This window comes from Colletotrichum destructivum, chromosome 11, assembly GCF_034447905.1.
Source record: "Colletotrichum destructivum chromosome 11, complete sequence".
In the NCBI taxonomy this organism is placed as follows: domain Eukaryota; kingdom Fungi; phylum Ascomycota; class Sordariomycetes; order Glomerellales; family Glomerellaceae; genus Colletotrichum; species Colletotrichum destructivum.
Genome location: NC_085906.1, coordinates 378709 through 398924, shown reverse-complemented (window position 1 = coordinate 398924; position 20216 = coordinate 378709). Strand labels below are relative to the sequence as shown.

At 50.0% G+C, this 20216-nt stretch overlaps 8 protein-coding genes across 8 annotated transcripts; 1 reads left to right on the top strand and 7 right to left on the bottom strand.

Annotated features, from left to right (window-relative positions):
- Window positions 1–922: 922 nt before the first annotated feature.
- CDEST_15285 (uncharacterized protein) lies at window positions 923–1655 on the bottom strand (the record flags this gene model as incomplete). Its single annotated transcript, XM_062931441.1, has 2 exons — window positions 923–1427; window positions 1486–1655. The coding sequence occupies 2 exons, from the start codon at window positions 1653–1655 to the stop codon at window positions 923–925; spliced, it is 675 nt and encodes a 224-aa protein (XP_062787492.1).
- Window positions 1656–1658: 3 nt separating this feature from the next.
- On the bottom strand, window positions 1659–2409 carry CDEST_15284 (uncharacterized protein; the record flags this gene model as incomplete). The annotated part of the gene is made up of 3 exons (XM_062931440.1): window positions 1659–1738; window positions 1808–2212; window positions 2400–2409. 3 exons carry the CDS (start codon window positions 2407–2409, stop codon window positions 1659–1661), a joined length of 495 nt encoding a protein of 164 aa, XP_062787491.1.
- A 3320-nt stretch (window positions 2410–5729) lies between these two features.
- Window positions 5730–7044, top strand: CDEST_15283 (uncharacterized protein; the record flags this gene model as incomplete). The annotated part of the gene is made up of 3 exons (XM_062931439.1): window positions 5730–5746; window positions 5953–6388; window positions 6547–7044. The coding sequence occupies 3 exons, from the start codon at window positions 5730–5732 to the stop codon at window positions 7042–7044; spliced, it is 951 nt and encodes a 316-aa protein (XP_062787490.1).
- A 755-nt stretch (window positions 7045–7799) lies between these two features.
- CDEST_15282 (Putative carboxylesterase, type B, alpha/Beta hydrolase) lies at window positions 7800–8333 on the bottom strand (the record flags this gene model as incomplete). Its single annotated transcript, XM_062931438.1, has 1 exon — window positions 7800–8333. One exon carries the CDS (start codon window positions 8331–8333, stop codon window positions 7800–7802), a length of 534 nt encoding a protein of 177 aa, XP_062787489.1.
- A 796-nt stretch (window positions 8334–9129) lies between these two features.
- On the bottom strand, window positions 9130–11038 carry CDEST_15281 (Putative heterokaryon incompatibility). The gene is made up of 2 exons (XM_062931437.1): window positions 10105–11038; window positions 9130–10019 (listed from the first exon to the last, which is right to left on the bottom strand). The coding sequence occupies exons 1-2, from the start codon at window positions 10972–10974 to the stop codon at window positions 9321–9323; spliced, it is 1569 nt and encodes a 522-aa protein (XP_062787488.1). The 5' UTR covers window positions 10975–11038; the 3' UTR covers window positions 9130–9320.
- Window positions 11039–11700: 662 nt separating this feature from the next.
- CDEST_15280 (Putative Tail specific protease, ClpP/crotonase-like domain superfamily) lies at window positions 11701–14021 on the bottom strand (the record flags this gene model as incomplete). The annotated part of the gene is made up of 2 exons (XM_062931436.1): window positions 11701–12447; window positions 12510–14021. The coding sequence occupies 2 exons, from the start codon at window positions 14019–14021 to the stop codon at window positions 11701–11703; spliced, it is 2259 nt and encodes a 752-aa protein (XP_062787487.1).
- A 4093-nt stretch (window positions 14022–18114) lies between these two features.
- CDEST_15279 (Putative PD-(D/E)XK nuclease) lies at window positions 18115–19340 on the bottom strand (the record flags this gene model as incomplete). Its single annotated transcript, XM_062931435.1, has 3 exons — window positions 18115–18643; window positions 18728–19121; window positions 19183–19340. The coding sequence occupies 3 exons, from the start codon at window positions 19338–19340 to the stop codon at window positions 18500–18502; spliced, it is 696 nt and encodes a 231-aa protein (XP_062787486.1). The 3' UTR covers window positions 18115–18499.
- Window positions 19258–20111, bottom strand: CDEST_15278 (uncharacterized protein). Its single transcript, XM_062931434.1, has 2 exons — window positions 19451–20111; window positions 19258–19379 (listed from the first exon to the last, which is right to left on the bottom strand). Exons 1-2 carry the CDS (start codon window positions 20033–20035, stop codon window positions 19344–19346), a joined length of 621 nt encoding a protein of 206 aa, XP_062787485.1. The 5' UTR covers window positions 20036–20111; the 3' UTR covers window positions 19258–19343.
- Between the last annotated feature and the right edge of the window lie 105 nt (window positions 20112–20216).

The window sequence follows — 20216 nt, the reverse complement described above, 5'->3', positions numbered from 1 at the left end:
TTGAAGCTAAGGCGTTGCAACATCTTGAGAGGGATAATGTTGTCGCCCCAACCTCCTTCTGGGGGGTAAGCGATATGCGCAGGCCTGATTGAGACTATCTTGGAAAGTAATTTATAGTATGGCTTGATGCTTCTGATGATAGCATCCTGGTTGTACGTTAGACCTGGACTCTGTCCCTGCGAGATGGAATCTTTGGTTGACATGGCCACAACCTGAATTTGGTCTTTTGCTGTCAATGTTGACGCCTGGCACAACTTAGAGGATGATGATAGTTGCCGGGTTCTTAAATGCTACTAGATCCCCCTGCAGGCGCTAGAGACTAGATTGATTCTTGAGACTTAGCGCACTATGTTATTAGCTAGGTGATCTTGGGGGCTTATTTCCTATTGCATCTAGATTGCAGTTATTCTGACTAGGGTGAGCTCGGCTTAGCTGCAGCTACAGGGATGCTAGGATGCTGGGGTGGGAAGAGGCTTTAGGCCTTAGATGATGCCTGCGTTCCTTCCCTTTCTTTGGTTGTTTTTATTTTCTTTTGCAACGATGGATTTAATAAATACATAAATAATAGCTAGAATTAAGAGGGGGGTTAGTAAATAGAGGGGCAGCTAGGGATAAGTAGGATAAATAGCAAAAGGATTAGTTACTAGCAACAGGAGGTATAACAAGCAATGAAGGCGGCAACTAGAAATTAGAGGGATATTTTAACAGCTAATAGCTAGAAGTATCTTTAGTAGTGAGGAGGAAAACTACTGGTACACTAGGAAAGAAGCAGGAGGTAGATCCCTTGGTTTTATTACACAACTATTTTAAAGTCTTTGCTATCTATAGTGTAATGTAGCATGTTAATTAAGTGACACCTTAACTTAAAAGTTACAAAAGGGACTTAGATGCTATAAAACATATCTAACTATACTTAAAAGACCTACATTGTAGGGTTATGTCTAGGAGCATGCGTAATGATAGATCTTGCAGCGTCTGAGACCTTGGCGGCAATCTCTAAAGCGGGGCTCAATGACGCGGGTATCTCTATGGTTATCTCCGGACAACTGTTAGTGATGGATGCAGTAGCGACAGCTTCCGCCATGGCTGGTAACGTCGCTGTTTCCCGAACGACCGGGAGCGATGCGTACCCCAGCTCTTCTATCCCCCTCTGGCAGTGCTGATCCTTGCAACGCAGCAGGCCGAGGTCCTCGAAAAGCTCCTTAGAAGTAGACCGGCGTGTGGAGTTCCCCTTGAGGATGACGAGGTCGCCGGGAGACCTGTTGCCGTTGTCGAGCTCGTCTAGCGCGCGGCGGCCGGGGAAACTCGGGTCGTCGTCCTTATCGTTAGATGGGTCCGGCATATTGGTATCGCTGCCATCATCCGATGGCGGGTTGTTGTTGTTGCTGTTATTGTTGCCGGTTCCCCTCGGCTTGGTATAGCTCCAGCTGTACTGATTGACCTTTGCTGTTGGTGGACTGCGTGTCGGGCTCTTTCTTGTAGTACTGGATGAAGTTGTCTCTGTTGTTGCCCTGTTTATACCAGGGGTCGTCCTTAAGGAGCGCGAAGCTGGGGTCGTCAAACAGCGTCTTGGGCCAGCAGGGGTGCGCGGTGATACCAAAGTCTGGCGGCATGTTACCTGTCTTTGTGAATTGGATATTGAGAACGGTTTCCATCTTCTACAAAGTTCTCTGCCACACGTCGTAGGTTCGGCATCCTTCAACGCTGGTGTCGATGGACCTCTCGGCGACGAGGTTCTCTTGCTCGTGATCTGGTCAGCCGCCAAAGAGCCAGGCCGCCCTGCTGTTATCAGTTGACGGAATGATACGGATCCAGACGCTGTCATCGCGAGCCTGCCAGACGGACGCGCCGGGATACTCGTCACGTTCGCTCTCAAGGTTCGCTTCCTGCAGCCAGCCGCTGCTCCAGGACGTGTGGTGCTGCTCGTTCCACACGCCGACGATGGACTGTGGGGCTCTGAGTGCTTTGTCGGACGTGCAGGTAAGGGACTGCAGGTCACGTCGTCTGGCGATGATGGAACTGTAGTTGTAGCAAGCCTGCTTGGCCCTCTCGCCGTTGTACTTTCGCCCTATGACCCGTTGGCCTGGCGCGACGTACTTGGGGGTCGTGTACGACTTGATGTTGCGGAGCGCCCTGGCCTCGAGCTTCTTGGTCTTGTATGTCTTGTTGGGCTTGTCCAAGGCCTTGGTCGGAGACTTGGTTATGCAGTAGACTAGCTTGCTGCAGCAGATTTGCTACATACTACTTACTAAGCTTAGTATCTACTATTTGACTTAATGTTGCAAATCTACTAGGCTGGAAGTATATTAGCGTTCTGTAGAGGATTGACGAGATCCTAAGCATGTGCGTAATGTAGGGCTTAGATCTGCTTGTCGAAGGCCAGCTGCCATTTAGCCTACTTAGGACCATGCTTGCATGCAGTATGTATGTGGAACAGTCGGTACAGAAAGAGCAGCAGCAGCAGCTACTCTAGAAAGGACTAAAGGTTAGTTGCCGTCCCAAACAAAAGTGGCAAGTGTAGTATTGGCCTGAGGATTTGTCGACGGAACTGGTGCGTATTGTTGCCATTGAGAACACAGTACCTGAACCTACTCATTTCCCTAACCCTTGACCCAAGTGCCTCGCGAGTTCTTGGTGTGCTCACTTGCTGAGGCATGGGTGGGTTAGGCAGGCGCACGACAAAATTATGCAATACCTGGAGGACACTGTATCTAAGCGCTAGTCCTCTCTTTGTAACTCAATTGTTGCCCCCACACTGGCTGCAACATTTGGGCTAGAAATTTGTCGACCTATTAATAGAAGACGATATCTAGACCCCTTGCATTGGTCAGCAGCTACACATGCACTGCCTGCAAGGCCTCCTATTGCATTAGCCTTCCTATGTTTCTACTTTGCTAGCTGGATAATCACGCGATAAGATTTAGGTGCAGCCTGCTTAAGTGGCGTAATGTAAGATAACGTTGCGCACCTACTTTTAGGCTGCAGTAGGTTTTTTTCGCTAATGACTCAGGCCGTTAGTTAGGGCTTATAAAGGTCAAGCTTAGATGTAGCTAAGAATCACCGCTTGCATGTGCACACTGCCCTGTTCTTTGATTGGTCCTAATGAAGCGAGAGTATTGTGAGGCTGACGAGCTCCAGCTGTCGGCAAAACGTCACATAGACGCCAGCCATTCTCACCTCATCTGAGCTAAATACAAGCACACAGGACACCACTTATTTGTGCTAAGCTAAGACAGGCCTGCAGTGCAGCTAGGCAACCACGTGTACATTAAAATGAATGAGAATTGCTTATCTTCTTAGGCAGCCTCTTTACACAGTCTCTATTGCACTTCTTTAAGGCTGCCCTGCTCCTAGGTTCGCCCTTGCTCTATCGCATCCCGTTCGACACCGCTCATTCAGGATCTCACAAGAACTACTATTTCACAAACCTTGACATAGAGCAATAAATGGCTTCAGACCATTACCTCAGACTGCCTTTCTTTGTGCCGGCGTGGCTTTATCAGGAGTAAGTAACTAATTATAGTATTGTCGGACTCGTCGTTGGAACTCACTTTTAAACTAGGTCGGATTTCAACGAGGATGGCCGACATGAACGCAGACTCCAACGCCTAAATTTTGCCTGGAACCTAAGCGTCTTTATTGTTCCACTTCTAGCTTTGGTTGTAGCTGTGGCACTTTATGTCTGCAAAGGCTGGCCAGCTATTGACAACAACTTATGTCCTGTTATTACTCCCTGCTACCAAGCATGTAAACTTCAAGCAGACCCAGACATTGTAGGGATTGGTGTAAGTTTTTTCCGAAAATGGGTAGGAAACTTACCTATAACAAAATACTAGTATAAAGCTTAACAAAGTTGTGTAGGTCCGTTTGGCAGCATACGTTCAGACAGTTTGCAACCTTATACTTCTCGGCATTTCTTCAAGTCTCCACAAATCGACTTCAGAGTTCAGTGGCTTAGTAATCACCTCGTTGGCTACAGTTACCACTCTTGTAGTCTTCGGATCAAGCAACAAGCTTAGCCTCCACCACAGCACACTTGCATCATCACTTCTAGCAGTTACCTTCCTCCCATTTGCAGTTGTCGACCATATAAGAACCTCATCACCAGGTCTCTTTCTAGCCCAGGAACTTCGATCTGTTATGTATTTCGGCACCCGGTGGTGGGTCACGCTACAAATGCCTTGCCTAGGGAGCGTGCCGCAGTGTAATCTCTGCACTCGCACCAGTCTTCTAGGGCATGTCAGCTCTGTTACTAGCCCGTCGAATCGATCTATACGTCTACTTCTTGACATTACCTTCGTGTTCCTGCAGTTGCGTACGAATATCTGGGTGTACGGGCTAGAACATCTAGTTAAAGCGTTGCCTGCCTTGGTATCTGACGAAGTGAAACGCGACTGGATAACATCAGTGGAAGAACGTACAGACTCAGCCTGGGAATGGAATTTAAATAACAGGGACCGAACGCGAAATCCATTAGTACGTTCTTTTCTTTCTTGTATGATTTGGATCCATGATAATACTTCGATTCGAGATGGATTTGAACGCAGACGCTGTATGTACATGACATCTGGTGTATGTACATGTGACTACGGCTCAATCGGGCCATACAGGTTTCGACGAAAACGCTTTTTCTTAGACTTGAAGGCGGTTGTACGTGTTCCACGCTTTCAAAAGACGATCTTAGCATTGGCTTGGGTAGTTGTTCTTGTGGTTGACGTTGAGAAGTCAGTGCAACTAAACCTCAACGCTTCGGATGACGAATGGGGCTATGGCCAAATATTTGCCTTAACACTTGCAATACCTTCAGTTACAGCACTTACTAGATTTATCATACATATCATATAGATCATAATAATAAATGATAGTAAGTTAAAAAAGTAAAATTTCCTTCTCTAATTTATTAGGTTAACTAGGCTGTACTATTTTAACTAATAAGAACTAACTATTATCTTCTTTTTCTAAGTTTCTCTAAACAATTTAAGAAATAGGTAGTCTATGTAAACTAGGAATAGAGTATGTAGATAAGATAGGATATCTTAAATAAGGATAAGATAAGATAGATAAGAGTAGGTATAGGCAGAACGGTTGTATGCTGCATAGATAGATATAGATAGATATTTTATATTTACATAAAAAGATACACTTATAGTATAGTATGTTAATCTAGTATAAAGGGCTGAAGTCCTTAGTATAAAGGGTAGGCCTAGAATATTATACTAGTCTATATATAGACTAGTAGGTCTTTAACCTTTATATAGTAGATATAGTAATAAATCATATATCACTCTGTAGCTAAAACTGTAGTGATGTAAAATATAGAAATTTTTTACTTATATCTCTTCTTATTAAGAACGATCTATTACTCCCTATCTAAAGTAAAGTCTTAGTATAGAGGGAGAATACAGGCTAGACTAGACTGTATAAGATCTAAGGTATAGAAGGATACACAGTAATAACTAGGAGTCGATACAGTATTACCTAATGATGGCAGCAGCCGTCAACTAACTAATAATGGGATCTGCCGGCGGTATTGGGATAGTAACTGTGGATTGTCGGCTTGGTGGCGCCGGGCGGGACTGGGTGCGATATTGGTCGCGCAGTCGTCGTATTACTTGATCGACTTCTACAGTAAACACAGCCCGTTTTAGCGAAATTATTTCTAAGTGCTACGTAATTCATATCTCCTGATGAATGAGAGATCATAAATCTATTTAAGTTTTAAAGATACCATGGCTCTCAGGCTTTGGTAGTATCAAGATCCCAACTCTTCACGTCTAGTTTCTTAACTCACGAGCAGCCCTCTTGTTTGAGTTGAGCTGCAAGCCACTCGTTTGCACAATCTTCCCCTTCTCGACACTTTGGTTTACAAATATCTTACTTTTCCATTCGCAACATGTTCCTGTTTCCGACAGCCGTAGCCTAGGCTGTGCTCGCACGCTTTGCGCACGGAAGCCTTCTCGAAATCCCGCCGACTTACCATAATGGGGGCGTGGTTGTCGAAAGTCTTTCCGTCGACGGCAATCTCGATGGACCCAAGATCCAATCCTCGGCGACCCGCTCCTCGTTTGACTTCTGGTACTTTGGCGCCGCGTCGTCTTCCAACACTGCGGGAGTCATCGTCACCTTCTTCAACACGGCCGAGCTCGGGCACGATAAGCCCCTGTCGGTCCAAGTCTCCGGATCTTTCCCGAACGGAACCCTCTTCAGCGGCGAGGCCTTGGCTACGAGTAACGCGGTCGTCAACACCTGTTCGGGAGGCATTGCCGGTATCTGGGGCGAAACGGGAGCCAGCTTTCGGGGGACAGACCTACAAAAGGTCAACGTCGAGTATGACATACTCCTAGATATGGCTAGCATCGGCACCAAGGGCAATGTGGTGCTGAAGTCGGTGAGTGAATATGCACTTTTCCCACTTGGTGTTCCTAAGCTGACCTGCTTGTCTGGAGCGCGCGCCAGCGCGTTACCCCTGCGACTTCAACGTCCCCAGCGTAAACCAGGAACTTCTCCCCCCATCTCTCCTGGTCGAACGCCGTCCCTGACGCCGAGGCAACAGTCAACCTAGACATCAACGGCACCTCCCTCAGCTTCAGCAACGGAATCGGCTACCACGACAAGAACTGGGGCGACGCGCCAGTCTACACCAACGCCAGGTCCTGGGACTGGGGCCACGCGCGGTTCGGCCCCTACTCGATCGTCTGGTTTGGTATCCTCGACCGCACCAACACGGAGCGCCTCCATGCCTTCGTCGCCAAGGATGGGAAGCCTGTTCTCCTGAGTTGTGTCGATTCGGTCCTGCAGGTGCACCAGTGGGGAGGGGACGCGGCGTATCCGCCGGTTTCGGGGCTCGGACACGTGGGCGGGCTCACAGCTCGCTTTACTCTCCAAGACGGGCAAGTGTTGGTGGCCAACGTGACGACCGATCTGCTGATCGAAAACTTGGGCGGCGGTATTTTTACCCGAGCCATCGGATCCGTGAAGGGGGGTGTTGTGGGCCAAGACATCTTTGAAGGTCGCGCAATGTACGACGAGAACATCTTCGGCTAGTCAACACTACAAGGAAAGCCTTTAGGTTAAGGGGCTCAACATTGAGTTGCAAACCATGTATAACATCTCGAAAGTTTCGCACCTTATTTTCAAAACATCCCTAGCTGGTCTCACAACATGCGTTCTCCAACGTGGCTAGGCTATTAGCACGTACTTATATGACTGAACATCGAAAGAACAGGTTTCTTGGTTCCAAGTTCAAATCGGCTACCGGCTTGTTACTCCAGGCACTGATCTTGCGATTAGACGTCGACTGAACGACGTACTTGCTGGGTGTTATCTTCTTATTGTCAGATAAAACCTAGCGGTTATTAAGAGAATGGGGATTAAATAAGTTTATAACGTCTGCAAAGGGGTTATAGAGTGCGTAGATTAATAGGAAAGTTGTTAGATAAAAGGAGTATAGTAGGATTTAGATAAGCCTATATATAGGTCTATATATGTAAGCCTTATATTTGTATTGCCTAAGTTATAAAATCTCTTTACTAGTTAAGCAAAACTCCCTACTATATTATCTATCACATTCTTAGCGTTCTTTTAGCTTTGCTATTCTTTCTTAGCTTTGCTACTCCAAGCCTATATGCAAATATTTTCATCCTTTTTTAGAGAATGCTAGCACCTATTTAGTTAAGTAGTGTGCAACTTTGTTATAAAGCTAATTACAAGCATCTTAAGCACCTATTCTATAGTGTAGGGGTTAAGGGGACAGACTGCTCCATGCCTAGTTCTAAAGGGCCAGCGCTAACTGAGAACTTTTAAGAATATAACGACGGCAGCTTTTGGACAAATGAAAACGATCCATCATCAAGCGAGACGAGACATAGGGCAGCTCTAATGTCTGCGTGCTTCAAGCCGGCTTGAACAAGGATGCTGCTATTCATAATGCCGACTCGAAACAACAGGCGGCCGTTATAGGTATTGTCGCCATCATAAAGTGCAAGATGGTCAAAGACGCTAAATGCGCCGGTGCTTTCGCACCATATGGTGACCGCGTCTGGGTCACCACCGAAGCCTGCAATGTTTTGAGCCACCCACTCTAAGGCCACTCTCTGGTCGAGGAGACGGAGGCTTATAGACCCCTCCGCAAGTAGCTCCTTCCCTCCGAGAAAGCCGAACCCGCCAAGGCGATAGTTGACGGAGACGAGGATGAACCGTTTGCCTTGAGCTACGTCTCTGGGAATGAGGACGGAAGCGTTGTATGGCTGCGAGCTGCGAAGTTCGAACGCACCACCATTGATCCAGAACAAAACGGGCAAGCGCGCATTGGGAGTGATGCCCTCTGGTCGCATGACCGATATGGTCAAGCAGTCTTCGGCCTCCACCACCCAATGCCGCTCCTAGAAACAAGGCCTTTTCCACAACAGGATTCGTTAGCACCTCGCCGAATAGTGGCGGAAACTCTATGTAAGTCATTTGTGGACATGAAGGACTGATTCTAGTTGCTTTAATCTTGCTAAACATTTTAGCCGCGTAAGCGGCTTGAGACGTAGTGGCCCCATGGGTGGGGAGGCATATGGAATCCCACGATGGTATTGAACGCCCTTAACTGCAGAGCTAATAACGGTACCTGCCGGAGTCTCTACTGTAGTTTGGTCGGCGGTCTGAGGACTTGATATCGATGCAGCAGCGACGATGCCAAGCAAAACGGCTGTTGTGGCAAAGAGATGCTGTAGGTTTCATCGTGTCTAAGAGTCCGGACACTAGGGATTGGTGAAGTGTATGGCACGGATGGTAATATTCGGGCAAATCTATGTTACTAAAGGGCTTTTTTTCTGTATCATAAAGAGCAACTAGACTATATAGGGACGCAAGGGGAGACTTCTTAAGTTTATATTATCTTTGTGCTAGGATTGTCTAAACGTGCCCTGTGCTGTCTGGAGTGGCTGGGGATCAGCTCGATTACTAACTGTGATAACCCTACTTATGCGTAGTTAAATCCCCTGTGTGTACAGTTTATTAATCTTAAACAAGACAAAAGCTCTTAAACCTAAAGTTCCTAGGGAAATAAGGGACGGCTAGGCTTGCGGGGGGGGGGGGGGGGGGGGGGGTTGAAGTCATAGTCAATACATCTTGCAGTAATTATGCCCAACTAATTCATTATTGTCTTGCTACATGTCGCACTTCGTGTCGCGCTCCATAACCCAAACTATTCAGGATGCCGGAATCGGCTGGAATTTCGCAGCAGACCGCCGGCCCTACAACCGGAGAGTCGGTGCACTCATTACTTTATTCCATTGCCATCAGGCACACTACTTAAGACTCGCCGTTCCCCAAGACTACATAACCGTACAGTTCGACTGTCTAAGAGAAACATCAAAGCCTTGCTGCCCTGGCGCCGCAGTAACCTCAAGCCCGATGATCTTCCTCGATCTTTCTCCAGTAACCCAGCGCCGAGTACCCCGAACACCGAGTTCTCGCATCCTTCTCATGTCACCACTCATCGCAGCCTCGTAAATCGCATCCCTCCCGTTCCAACCTGGACAAAACCACATCTTCATCTCTGGATCAAATCCACAGGCCACCACGCCATCCAAGCTTACGTTCGCCGTCAACCGAAGATAGACGTACCCGGTAAAGCTACTTTCCCCATCCGTGATGAACATGAGCCTCTGCGGATTCCACATCCGGGCGGGATAGGCGGATATGATCTCGATGGATGAAGACAAGACGTGGAACCGGATGGCACCGTGGGAGACGAACTTCATCCGCGTGGCTATTTGGGTGACTGCTTCTCTCTCGATGTGTTTCTTAATATACATCGTGTGCGAAGTTTGTGGGGAGTTCTTCGCAAGCTTGACGAGTATGTGCGGCTTGGCGCGGAGGAAGACGCCGCCTCCTTGGTCTTCGAGATAGAGTCCGATTTCGTTCCGTGAGCCGTCGCTGGAGTCATGGCTTCCGAGGCCGAGAAGTTGGGTGTTTTTTTCTGCCATTGTTGTTTCGGCGACTATGCGCAACCCTTTGTTGGTCATGGTGTACTGTTCGGAAGTCTGTCAGCTTTTTTTTTGACCAACACCACTGCCAACCTCCATGACAGAGAACTCGAGAACCAGGTGTGCCTACTTCGGGATTGTACTTTGCATCCCGGCTCAACTCCAATTTGCCCGAATTCTTAAACTCTCGAGGCGAACTGGCCAGGATACCGCGATATTCTGGCAGACCTTGCGCCCCTGAATCTCCGGGGGAGGCCATCCACGCAAAAAGAGTAAGATCATTCGTCTCCTTGATGATTTCCTCCTGGAGACGCATAAAGGCACCGCTTCCCTCGCCATACAACATGGGCATGTTGACACCGAAAATGCCAAGCAGACTGTAAGCGCTGTCTTCCTCTCGAGTCGTGACCCGTGTTGCTGCCCAAGACATACGGACTGCTACCGGTATACTTGAAAGGAGTGCCCCGATGCTTGGTCCCGGAGCAGAGCCATGGAGCAGAATCTTCTCGCTGATGCCGGTTCGGCGATGGATGACATCGCAAAGTTGGGCTCCAGTACCAATCAGGTCCCAGTCTCTGTCGAAAAAGAGAAGCTCCCTCGGAGCAATGAGCTCTTGCAATGTCCAGCCGCGAGTAAACCACACAGACTCCGCAAAGGCTTGGTTGGTTCCTACATCCGAGAGGAAAACGTAGCAAACTGCTGCGTTGGCATACCACTTGAACATGGAGTTGATGGCCTCGGAGAGTTCTGCGCTTGACGTCTTGTCGATGCAACAGGTGTCGACCCAGGCGTAGTTGTGTCCGCGCTCAAGCGCGATGCGGCAAGTTTCGCGTATCTTGGCCCATCCGCGCTTCTGGGCCAACGTCTTGGCATTGTGGATGACATCTTGGTAGGTGACTTCGTCATCTTCCCATCGATGGGAGAGGACGACATAGGACTTCGGTATCGAGGAACCGAAAAATTCCTCGATCTTGAGGGTAGAACAGTTGAGGAGCCTCATAACGTTGCAATGGCGTAAGTTATCGATCCAGAACACGTTTCATCAACACAAACAGTAACAGTCGCTGTTTTTGAAAGTGGAGTGGATGCCTTGTTTTTATTAGTTCCTGATAAACGGACTGTTGAGTTGAGTAAGCATGCATACATGGTCTATTTGGCTGTAAGCGAGCCTATTAGATCACCAATGGCTAAGTTGCTGCCTGGGTAGTGTAAATGTAGTCTAGTGCAATCGCTCTTGGTTGCATAAACCAATCACAAGGCAAACTGTCTGAAGACTCGTTTGAAGTCACCTGAGTCGCTCATGCGGGGCGGTATATTCCCTGCGTAGTCGCCTTAAATGCAGGCAGCAAGTACAACTTTATACAACTCCTTCTCCAGAACCTAAAAAAGCCGAGGTGATACCGGACAACGTCGCTAGGATCCTAAACCACAACAGGAAGACAGGATGCCGACGCTTGACTAGGTTGAGTACTTGCATAAGGCCACGGTCGCTGCTGTGACCGACTTCTACGCCTTTATACACTAAAGCACTAATAGGCACTACTACTAGAGACAATATCTAGTAAATATGCTAAATACAACTCGTTAGTTGCAATACTATTAATATTAAAGATTAGAATCTAAGTATCAAACTTCATGATATTATTTATTGATTTACAACTTTTATCATTATTACTTCTATTTACCTAGAGTGCCGCAACTATTATAGCTATATTTATTACATCATCTAGATTAGAATTGCAAATACGACAGCAAGAAACGCTATGCCCAGCGATCCCAGCTGGGTAGACCTGGCAGTATTCTCCCCGGAGGTCGATACATAAGCGGGTGGCTCATCCTCAGGTTTGACCTCAGCAGAACCGTATAACTTGTACCCACCACTGATACTGCTCTTATCGCCGGTGGAGCCCTCGACACACTTGCTGTTGTCAGAGTATGCGGACCAGACCTGCTTCCAGGCCTCGACAGGATCAGCGAAGGACTTTGCGGTATAGAAGATACGGCAGTCGGCGGCTTCGTAGATGTATTGCAGAGGAGTGGCAGTCTCGTCACCCTTGCGAATCTGATCCTGGGACTGAGCTCTAGATGAGGAGTCGCCAACACGGATGGCAATATTAGGAACATTGGCAACCGCAGAGAGGGTTGAATCGTTGCTCTGGACGGAACTGAGGCCAGCAGTAGAGGAGAATTGTAGGGCGACCTTGGCGTATTTAGAAAACTGGAAGAGAGGGATGACTTCTCCGCCCTTAGTACCAGCAACGGTTTCGATGGGCTTGTTCTCGGGTCGTCCACCGACAGTGACAGCCTTGACACCAGCAATATTCTTGAGCTCCTCGTGGAACGAGGCACATGATGAACCACAGAGTGCATCTGTGAACATGACAACATTGGAAGGTTGGAAAGCAGTTGGTCGTGAGCCATTGACGAAGTTGAAGCCATCGGGAAGAACCGAGACGCGGTCCGCGTTGGAGTACTGTCAAAGTTCCGTTAGCTTCACACGAAAAAGAGCCTAAACAATATGAGATTTGAACTTACATTGTAACGGAAGGTGGTGGTGAATTTGTCATTGTTGAAGGTGTGAGGTCCGTTGAATTCATCCCAGCTATCAAAGTTGTTGCCCTCAGCAGTACGGAAGTGCCACCAGGCCCAGTATCGGAAGAAAAAACCGTCCACAATGCCTTGGCCAACTGTGGCTTGAAACTTGGTGGCTAGATCGGAATTGGTGTAAACTTCGTTGACAACATCTCCGATTTTATTGAAGGCATCCGTAGCCCTGTATCGCTGTCCGGAGAATGGATCCATGTCGGGAAAGAGCTGCATGAAAGCATCGATCAAAAGGTTGGTGTCGCCTCCGCCGTTCTCGCGGAGGTCGATGATCAGCTTCTGCTTGTTTTGGGCAATGCACTGCTCGAGGAAAGACTGGATCGTGGCTTGGAAGTCGTTGCTGAAGAAAGCGTCGTCAAACTTTCTCGAGTCGGGGTTGCTGAAGGAAATGATCTTGAGGACCGCGACATCACTGAAACCGCCCTCTTTCAAGAAGTAACCGGCGACGGTACCGGTCTTGGCCTCGGCGACAGCGTTTGCGTAAGCACCACCAGAGGGGATGCTCTGACGTTTGTTGGTTCGGGAGCTTAGATAGTTGGAGCCAGTAGGAATGGTAGGCACAGGACCGAGAATACCAGGGGAAATGACTTCTTTGTCCTTGTCGTCCGAGGCACTAACCTTGGCGCCTGTGATCGCCCCAGTGCAGAAAGTCTTGAAGAAAGTCTCTCCATTATCGACGCCCTCAAAACTCAGTCTAGTGGTTGCATAATTTGAGAAGGATTCCTGCTTGGAATTGGACCAGACAACGTCGGTACTGTTGCCGTCGTACTTGTCTTGATAGACAAACGCACCAGAGCGTTTGGTATCACCTTTGGCAAACATGTTGTTCATCCGACCATCCGAATTGATGTACTGTGAGTAAAGGTTGGCCTGGAGGAAATCGTAGGGTTTCATGCCATTGATCGACTCAATGTCGAAAACGCCATCGTCACCATCAGCAAGGGCTGCGACATCGTCGTTAAAGTAGAGCTTGGGGAGTGCTTTGCCGTCGGAGGAGATAGAAGCAATTTCGAACCTTCTTCGGAAGCTGAAGACTGAGAGGATATCGGGCGAGTAGTTGAAGTGGAAGTTGCCAGTGCGGACTGTAAGGTTTTGGATCGCCAGCTGAACAGCATACTCGCTCTCGTATGATTCCAGATTGGACTTGATCTTGTCCAACTCGGCCATGATGTCCAGAGGACCATATTCCCAGTCGCTCCCAGGGTTCTTCAGCCAGACAATTTCTGAATGAAATTGCCACAGTTGCTTGAGCTCATCGATGAGCTTGGAGTTCCCTTGGGTGTCGACGGGAACAGAATTCAGGCAATTGAACGCGTCAATGGCTGCTATCTCCGCAGCCTGAGAGATTGCAAGTTGGGACGCGACAACCGCACAGGGAGATTGTGTTGTGGCGTTTTGCGCAGCGGCGAGCGCCGCCGATGCGAGAGCGAGCAGGCTCTTCATTGTCGCGGAGGGGCCCATTCTCGTGTAAAGGTTTAGTCCCCGAGTGCTTAGGGTTATGCGGCAGGTATTAATCTTGACACGATAGAAGAACAACCCCTATGAGGGAAAAAGGAATCAGGAAGCCCTAGAAAGTAGCAATAGCAAGACCAAAGGAGTGTATAATGAGGGGAACGTGCGACCAGGGCAGCAGGCAAGCTTCCATTAATATACAAGCTTAGCTTAAGATGCTAAAATCATTTGCCCAGCATGCCAATAGGAGACTCACTACTTCCTGCTTCCCGCCGCCCCTTAATTCGATGCTAACTGGAAACATTCAATGTCTTAGAATCTAGACAGTAAAAGAGGGTGCGGCTGAGACGGCGAGTAGCCAATCGACCGTGACAGGCATGAGAATGCGCGCTAATTACCGGTTCCCTAGTGGAATCTGCCTCATTCAGCCCCATCAGAGATACCGCCGACAGGATTGCCAGCAACCTCTCGCTCACGGGGAGTTCAAAACGCCTGTCGGCTGACTGAAGATCTAGCCTGGCGGTTATATACAGAAGCTGGGGAACGCGCAGAGTCGGTATCAAGAAGAAGACTTGCGAAAGAATAATAAGCCCAAGGTCTATGCACTCAAGACTTACTCTCCGACGCCGATTTTCGCAGGCGCTTACAAGCAGTAAATGGGGTCACAAAGGTGATATGCTGTGTAGCGGAGCTATAGTGGGAGCTGAAAACGAAGATATTGGGGCCAAATGCCAGACTATATTGGCTGGCTGGGCGACGTTGGCGATGCGCATACTAAAGCTTTCATTCAGGGTGATGTTATTCTGCCTCACAGCCTCTGGCTACTCTGCCTCCATTTCTCATACAAATGAGTGTCTGTAACCTACTTTTCTCTAGTAACATCTGTCTTTCTCCCTCTGAGTCTAGAAAATCGTAGGAATTCCCTAGAAAGATGCACACTCCTTGGCGCGAGACTGAAATACTTTTGAACCAGAAGCTAAAAGCGGCGCCACAACACACTCGAACAATTCACAGTTGGATAGCTACACGCTTTTCGTGAAGCCTAAAGCGGCGCAGGCAATGACTAGCAACCCATATAGGCTTACGAGTAACTATCCCACTGCAGCTGTTCCACCTCAAGTCACAACAGCTGGCGGCATCCACGCCCACCACCTACCTCACTCACATGCACCCTTTCCCACCACTAGCTACCAGCAGGAAACTCCAGGCCAGAAGTATACATTGACGGGAGACCACCTCTCCCTCTACAGGTCTCGCATACGCCGCGCGCCTCACAAATCTCCCAAGTATTCAGGCTCGCTGCAATATGCAGACTCAAGTGTGTGTCCTGTGTCTTCTATCGCGTCACTGTAGCCACATTTTCTTATCGTTTGTCTGCTCATCAACCGATGTACCTTGGCTAAGACACAGCGACATGTGATTTCCCAGCCACAGAAAGTTGCCCGGCCACATTTTGGTCCAGCCGCAGTGGGGCCGATGCACGGACTGTAACTCCGCCTTCCGCTTGTATGATCCGGACCGGACCGGCCCCGATAAGAGTGGGACGCAGACGATAATTTCCGCGGCTGCGGCATCCTTTTGCCGTGTGAACTCAACTTTGAACTCATTACACGGTACTCTACGATATCCGACTCAAATCACGTATCTACTGAACAATTAAACCCTCTTATTCATCGCGGGCGGGGATCAAGGAGCTGTGTTTGATTGGCGGCGGTCTTGATGATGTATGCAAATGAGTCTGCGTATTTGACCAAGAGACACAACATGACGCTTGGCCATATATGACCGCTTACTGAGCCTGTTGAACCGCCATTGGTTCCGTATGGGGCGATTCTGGGCAAAATATGGAGTCTTATTATCTGTCGCAGCCTAGGGCCTTGGCTACGGTCTAATGCGAGTAGTTACGTGTCTGCATAGCCTGTGCATTCCCGCTGTGTTCTGTCTTGTCTTTTTGTAGGAAATCTACTTCGCTCCATCAGACCCACATTCCAGAACGAAGCATAGAGCAAACATATCACCAGCAACTGCGATGTTATGTCCCGACTGCACGAGATTGCTCTTGGGGTACTTTCATCGTGTCGCGCAGGAGCCGGTTCAGCCCAGCAGCAGAGGTATAAGTGTAACAGGCGCACAAACAATTTTTGCACCAGGATGCACACAAAGCGCCAACAGACACGCCAATGGGAAAAACTAGAGGGACTAAAAACTTTCAACCCTGGTCATTTTGTGCCAAACGGAAGTTGGATTGAACACCGATTTGGCTTTCGAGAATGCCAATTCTGTGCCGTGTGTTTGCACAGGAAGTCGGGCGATATATGACCCGTCATTCCCGCGCGCAGAAGGTTGCCGGAGTCCCAAAAGGGGGGCCAAAGACATAAAAGTAGAACTCCGGCCAGGCAGTTGAGGTTTGTGACTGTGGTTCGCGTGGCATCTGTGTCAGCATTCGCTGGCAGGCGAGACGCAACCAAATGAGCGGCGTTGATGAGCATCTGGGGGAAGAGACTTTGTCCCGTGAATTCACCCGGAGGCTTAAGCGTGGGAGGAGGACCGCCAACGTCGATTATTGCGCAGCACGGTTTCAGAGCATGGCACCAGTTTTAGGACCGATGGAAGTTGAACAGCGGCTCGAATCATTGCTATCAGAGGCCTGGTGCAAGGTGGTCAACTACTTACGTTGAAAACGAGCGTTGATAAAACCAGGTGGCGCACATTGAGGTGTATACCAACGCATTTCTAACATGGAGCCTTCAAAGATTCAGAACAGCAGACACAAGTCAGGGGCAGTCAACACGTCAAACGCGGAGATTGGCGCAGCGGAAGTGAGTCTGCAACAACATGACGCTGCACTGCGCATACTGGGGTCTGTGAAGAAGGCGAAACCGGCTGACGCCTCTTGCTGCGCGAGGGTTTAGATGCCATGGTAGACACTTGTGACGCTGCACGGGCGATGTGGGTGAGGGTTGATGGAAACGACTGGACTGAACTGGACTGGACTGGATGGGACTAGATCGTAAGAGTTGCGGACTTGGGACTCTCGACGAACTTGCGGAAGGATTCTAGCGGAAACGACTGACGAAAGCGCGAGGACGTTATGGGGGGCGTAAGCGTGTAAGGGCCAAGAGACGCGGCGGCGAAGGCTGTGTCGGTCTGTCTGTCTTGTCTTGTTGTCTCGGGCGAGGCGACGCGATGGACGAGGTGCATTTGGTGGGCTGTGGCTGAAGATTGAGGCTTGAGCATGGGGATGTAGCATAGTACGTAAGGAGAGTAAGGAGAGGTGAGGCGAGGCAAAGCAAAGGCTGGGTTGGAAAGCGCAGGATCAAAGAGAAAGTGAATGTGCAGAGAATGAGAATGAGATGCGTTTCTTGAAGCAGGAGGACTGACTCTGCACCTGCAACTCGAATGTAGCACGGCCAAGCCACGCTAGCCTTCTTCCTGCTTAAGGTAGGTACGTGTCTTAAAGGCATGTACACCTGATGAAGGAGGTACCCCCGAAACCTGGTGCAGTTGCGTACATACCTAGGTACCTAACAACAGATGCTGTAGGTAGTTGGCCTGTTAAGTAACTGACTGCCTGGGACTCGCTGCCTGCTGCTCTCTCACATTTAGGGCCCGTGATGGTCACCGTTGAGTTACGCTGTGTGAAGCCTCTCCCCCCCCAACGCCCTCCGCTTTTCGACTTGCTCTTCCTCTCGCTTGTCTTTGTCACCACAACACCACAACACTCTCTCTAACAACCCTTCAAACAACCCTTAAAGATCGTCGTCGCCTCCAACTCGTCGTCACCTCCTGTAAATTCTCCCGACATCCGACCCATAGCCCAAGACCCGTCCGTCCCCCTACGATAGGCACCCCGCCGTCTCGCCGTCTCTGGATTCTGGATGCTCTTTCTTTCAACAACCTCGTTCTCGGCTGCAGGCACAGCCAACGACTGGGCAAGAGGAGCAGCAGGCCTCACCGGTTCTCCGAGCAACTTGATCAGTCTCATGGGCGAGTCGCTCACCATTCAGCCTTCCCCTTACGAGGATTCTGGCTGTCTCCGCCGCGGATGGGCCGTCCAGCGCCAGCCCCTTACCCTTGAACCCCCGCCCCCCCCAAACCGCAGTCAACACTACGGACAGACGTTCTGCCGCAGCTTTCTTACGGTACTTATTCGTCGTCGCCCGTTTATGGAATTTGGCTGGTGTGATTGGGCAAGCGAAAGCCGTTGTCCGCGAAGGGCGTGCGTGGGAAGGAAATCCTCCTTCCTCCCCCTGTCTGAGAAACATCTGTTGTTGGGTTTGCGCAGCAACCAAGGCGGTGGTGACAAGTTCCCGACGAGGAAATCTGCAACTTGGGCTTTTTAGCAATAGCATCTCTGTACCGCCCTGGATCTTGGCCTGCGATGAAGACGAGCACGAATCATGCGTCTCGGCAAGCTCACAGATCCAACACTGGCGGCACCTTGAACACCGTAAACCACTTCACCACCCTCAGTCAAGGCCCAGCATCTCCCTTTTGTACCAAGGCCAATATGTCTCCTCGACCCATCTCCGAAGGCGTCGCAGGACCGCCATGATCTGCAATGTGCCGAGCTCGCTATTGGTGGAGCCTATCGACCGGTCGAGAAACAAGATCTGCGTCGTCGTCGGTCGCGGGTCAGTCGGGACGTGGAACGAATGAATACCCACGGTAGAGGGGCTTGGTTTTGAAGCACTCACAGTCTGCCCGTTCACGTAGGACGAGGCCACGAGCTTCCACTCGTCGCCAACAATGAGAAGGCCGGGAAGGAAGAACAAGGTCGCCAGCCGGTCCTTGACGTGGGAGGCGAGGAACGCCCAATGCGCCGCGTGCCACACGCCCATCTGCACCTCGGCCTTGGACTGCTGCTCTCCGCGTCGCTTGGTCTCGATGCTAACGGCGACCGGGCGCTCGCGGAGGGCGTCGTAGTTTGTATGGTTCACCACGCCGAAGACCAGCCGAGACCACAGGGCGTCGATGGCCGGCATCACTCTCGGATCAGGGTCTAGACGAGGGTTAACAGCAAGGGCAAAGTTTACCATTCTGCTGGAATTGACGCTCGGGAAGTACCACTTCATGATTCTGGCATGCGTGCTAGGAAAGACTTTGCTAGAACGAAACACGCGGGGGCAGGGGTGCAGGGATGGAGACTCACCATGGAACAGCGCAGAGCAGGTCAGGCCTCGGAAAGGAGCCAAAAAGAGAAGCCGTAAGGACTTGCGAGTGAACCATTATGTTCCAGGCACTCTCTACTTGTAGTGTTTCCTGTGCATCCCAACTGGCGGCAACGATGGACTGCATGTGCGCAAGCATTGTTTAAGGGTTGTCGTCGTCGAGACTGGACAAGGCGGGCTGTCATATGGCTAAGTCAGCATGATTGGCTCGGGGTGAGAAGGTGATTAGGGGGGGCGGGGGGCATTTACCTCGAGGTACTGCGGGATGTATCCACGATGCATTGTGATCTTGTTAACGTCACTCAGCAGAGCGACAAGCTCCTTGGGAATGCCCTGAGCGCGCGCATCGAGAACACGCGTGGTGATACGCGACTGGCCGAGCTCCAACTTGGAGAGTTCATTGGTTGGCGATGAGTTGCCGGACGCAGAGGTCGCCTCCGAGTTGGAGCTCTCGCTCTCGCTGGGCGGCAGCGATGGGGGGTGCATTCGGAAAGGCCTTGGTGTCTGTAGGTCGTCGACCTCGTCATCGCCCGCCGTCGCGCTTCTGGCTGTCGGCAAGGCCTTTCGCTTTCGTTTCGGGGTCGGTGTCGACATGGCGGAATAGGGCGACCTCGAGGCCGGCTGAGTCGCGTGAAGAGGGGGCGTAATAGTGAAGAGCGGGTTTTGCCCGGATCCGGACGGCGATATCGACGGCGGCGGAGACGGGGGCCCCTCGAGTCTTCGTCTCTTGTGCCGCGAAGATCGCTGGCAAGACGGATTGCGGGATGGAGAGGAGTGTTGCGGCGGAATCTGACGGAGCCAGGAAACAACATCGTCATCCGAGAATCGAGCCATGTCTATAAAGATAGGAGGAGGAGGAAGCAGCTGGCGACAACGCCCATGTCATTCAATCATGCCGAGGTGGAGAAGATTGTTAACTTGGTACTTGTTGACTTGGATCTAACATCTGGTGTTGGTGGGGTAACTTCGCGTTATCTTATCGCTGCTGACATATCAGTGGGACTCGTGCCGTGTT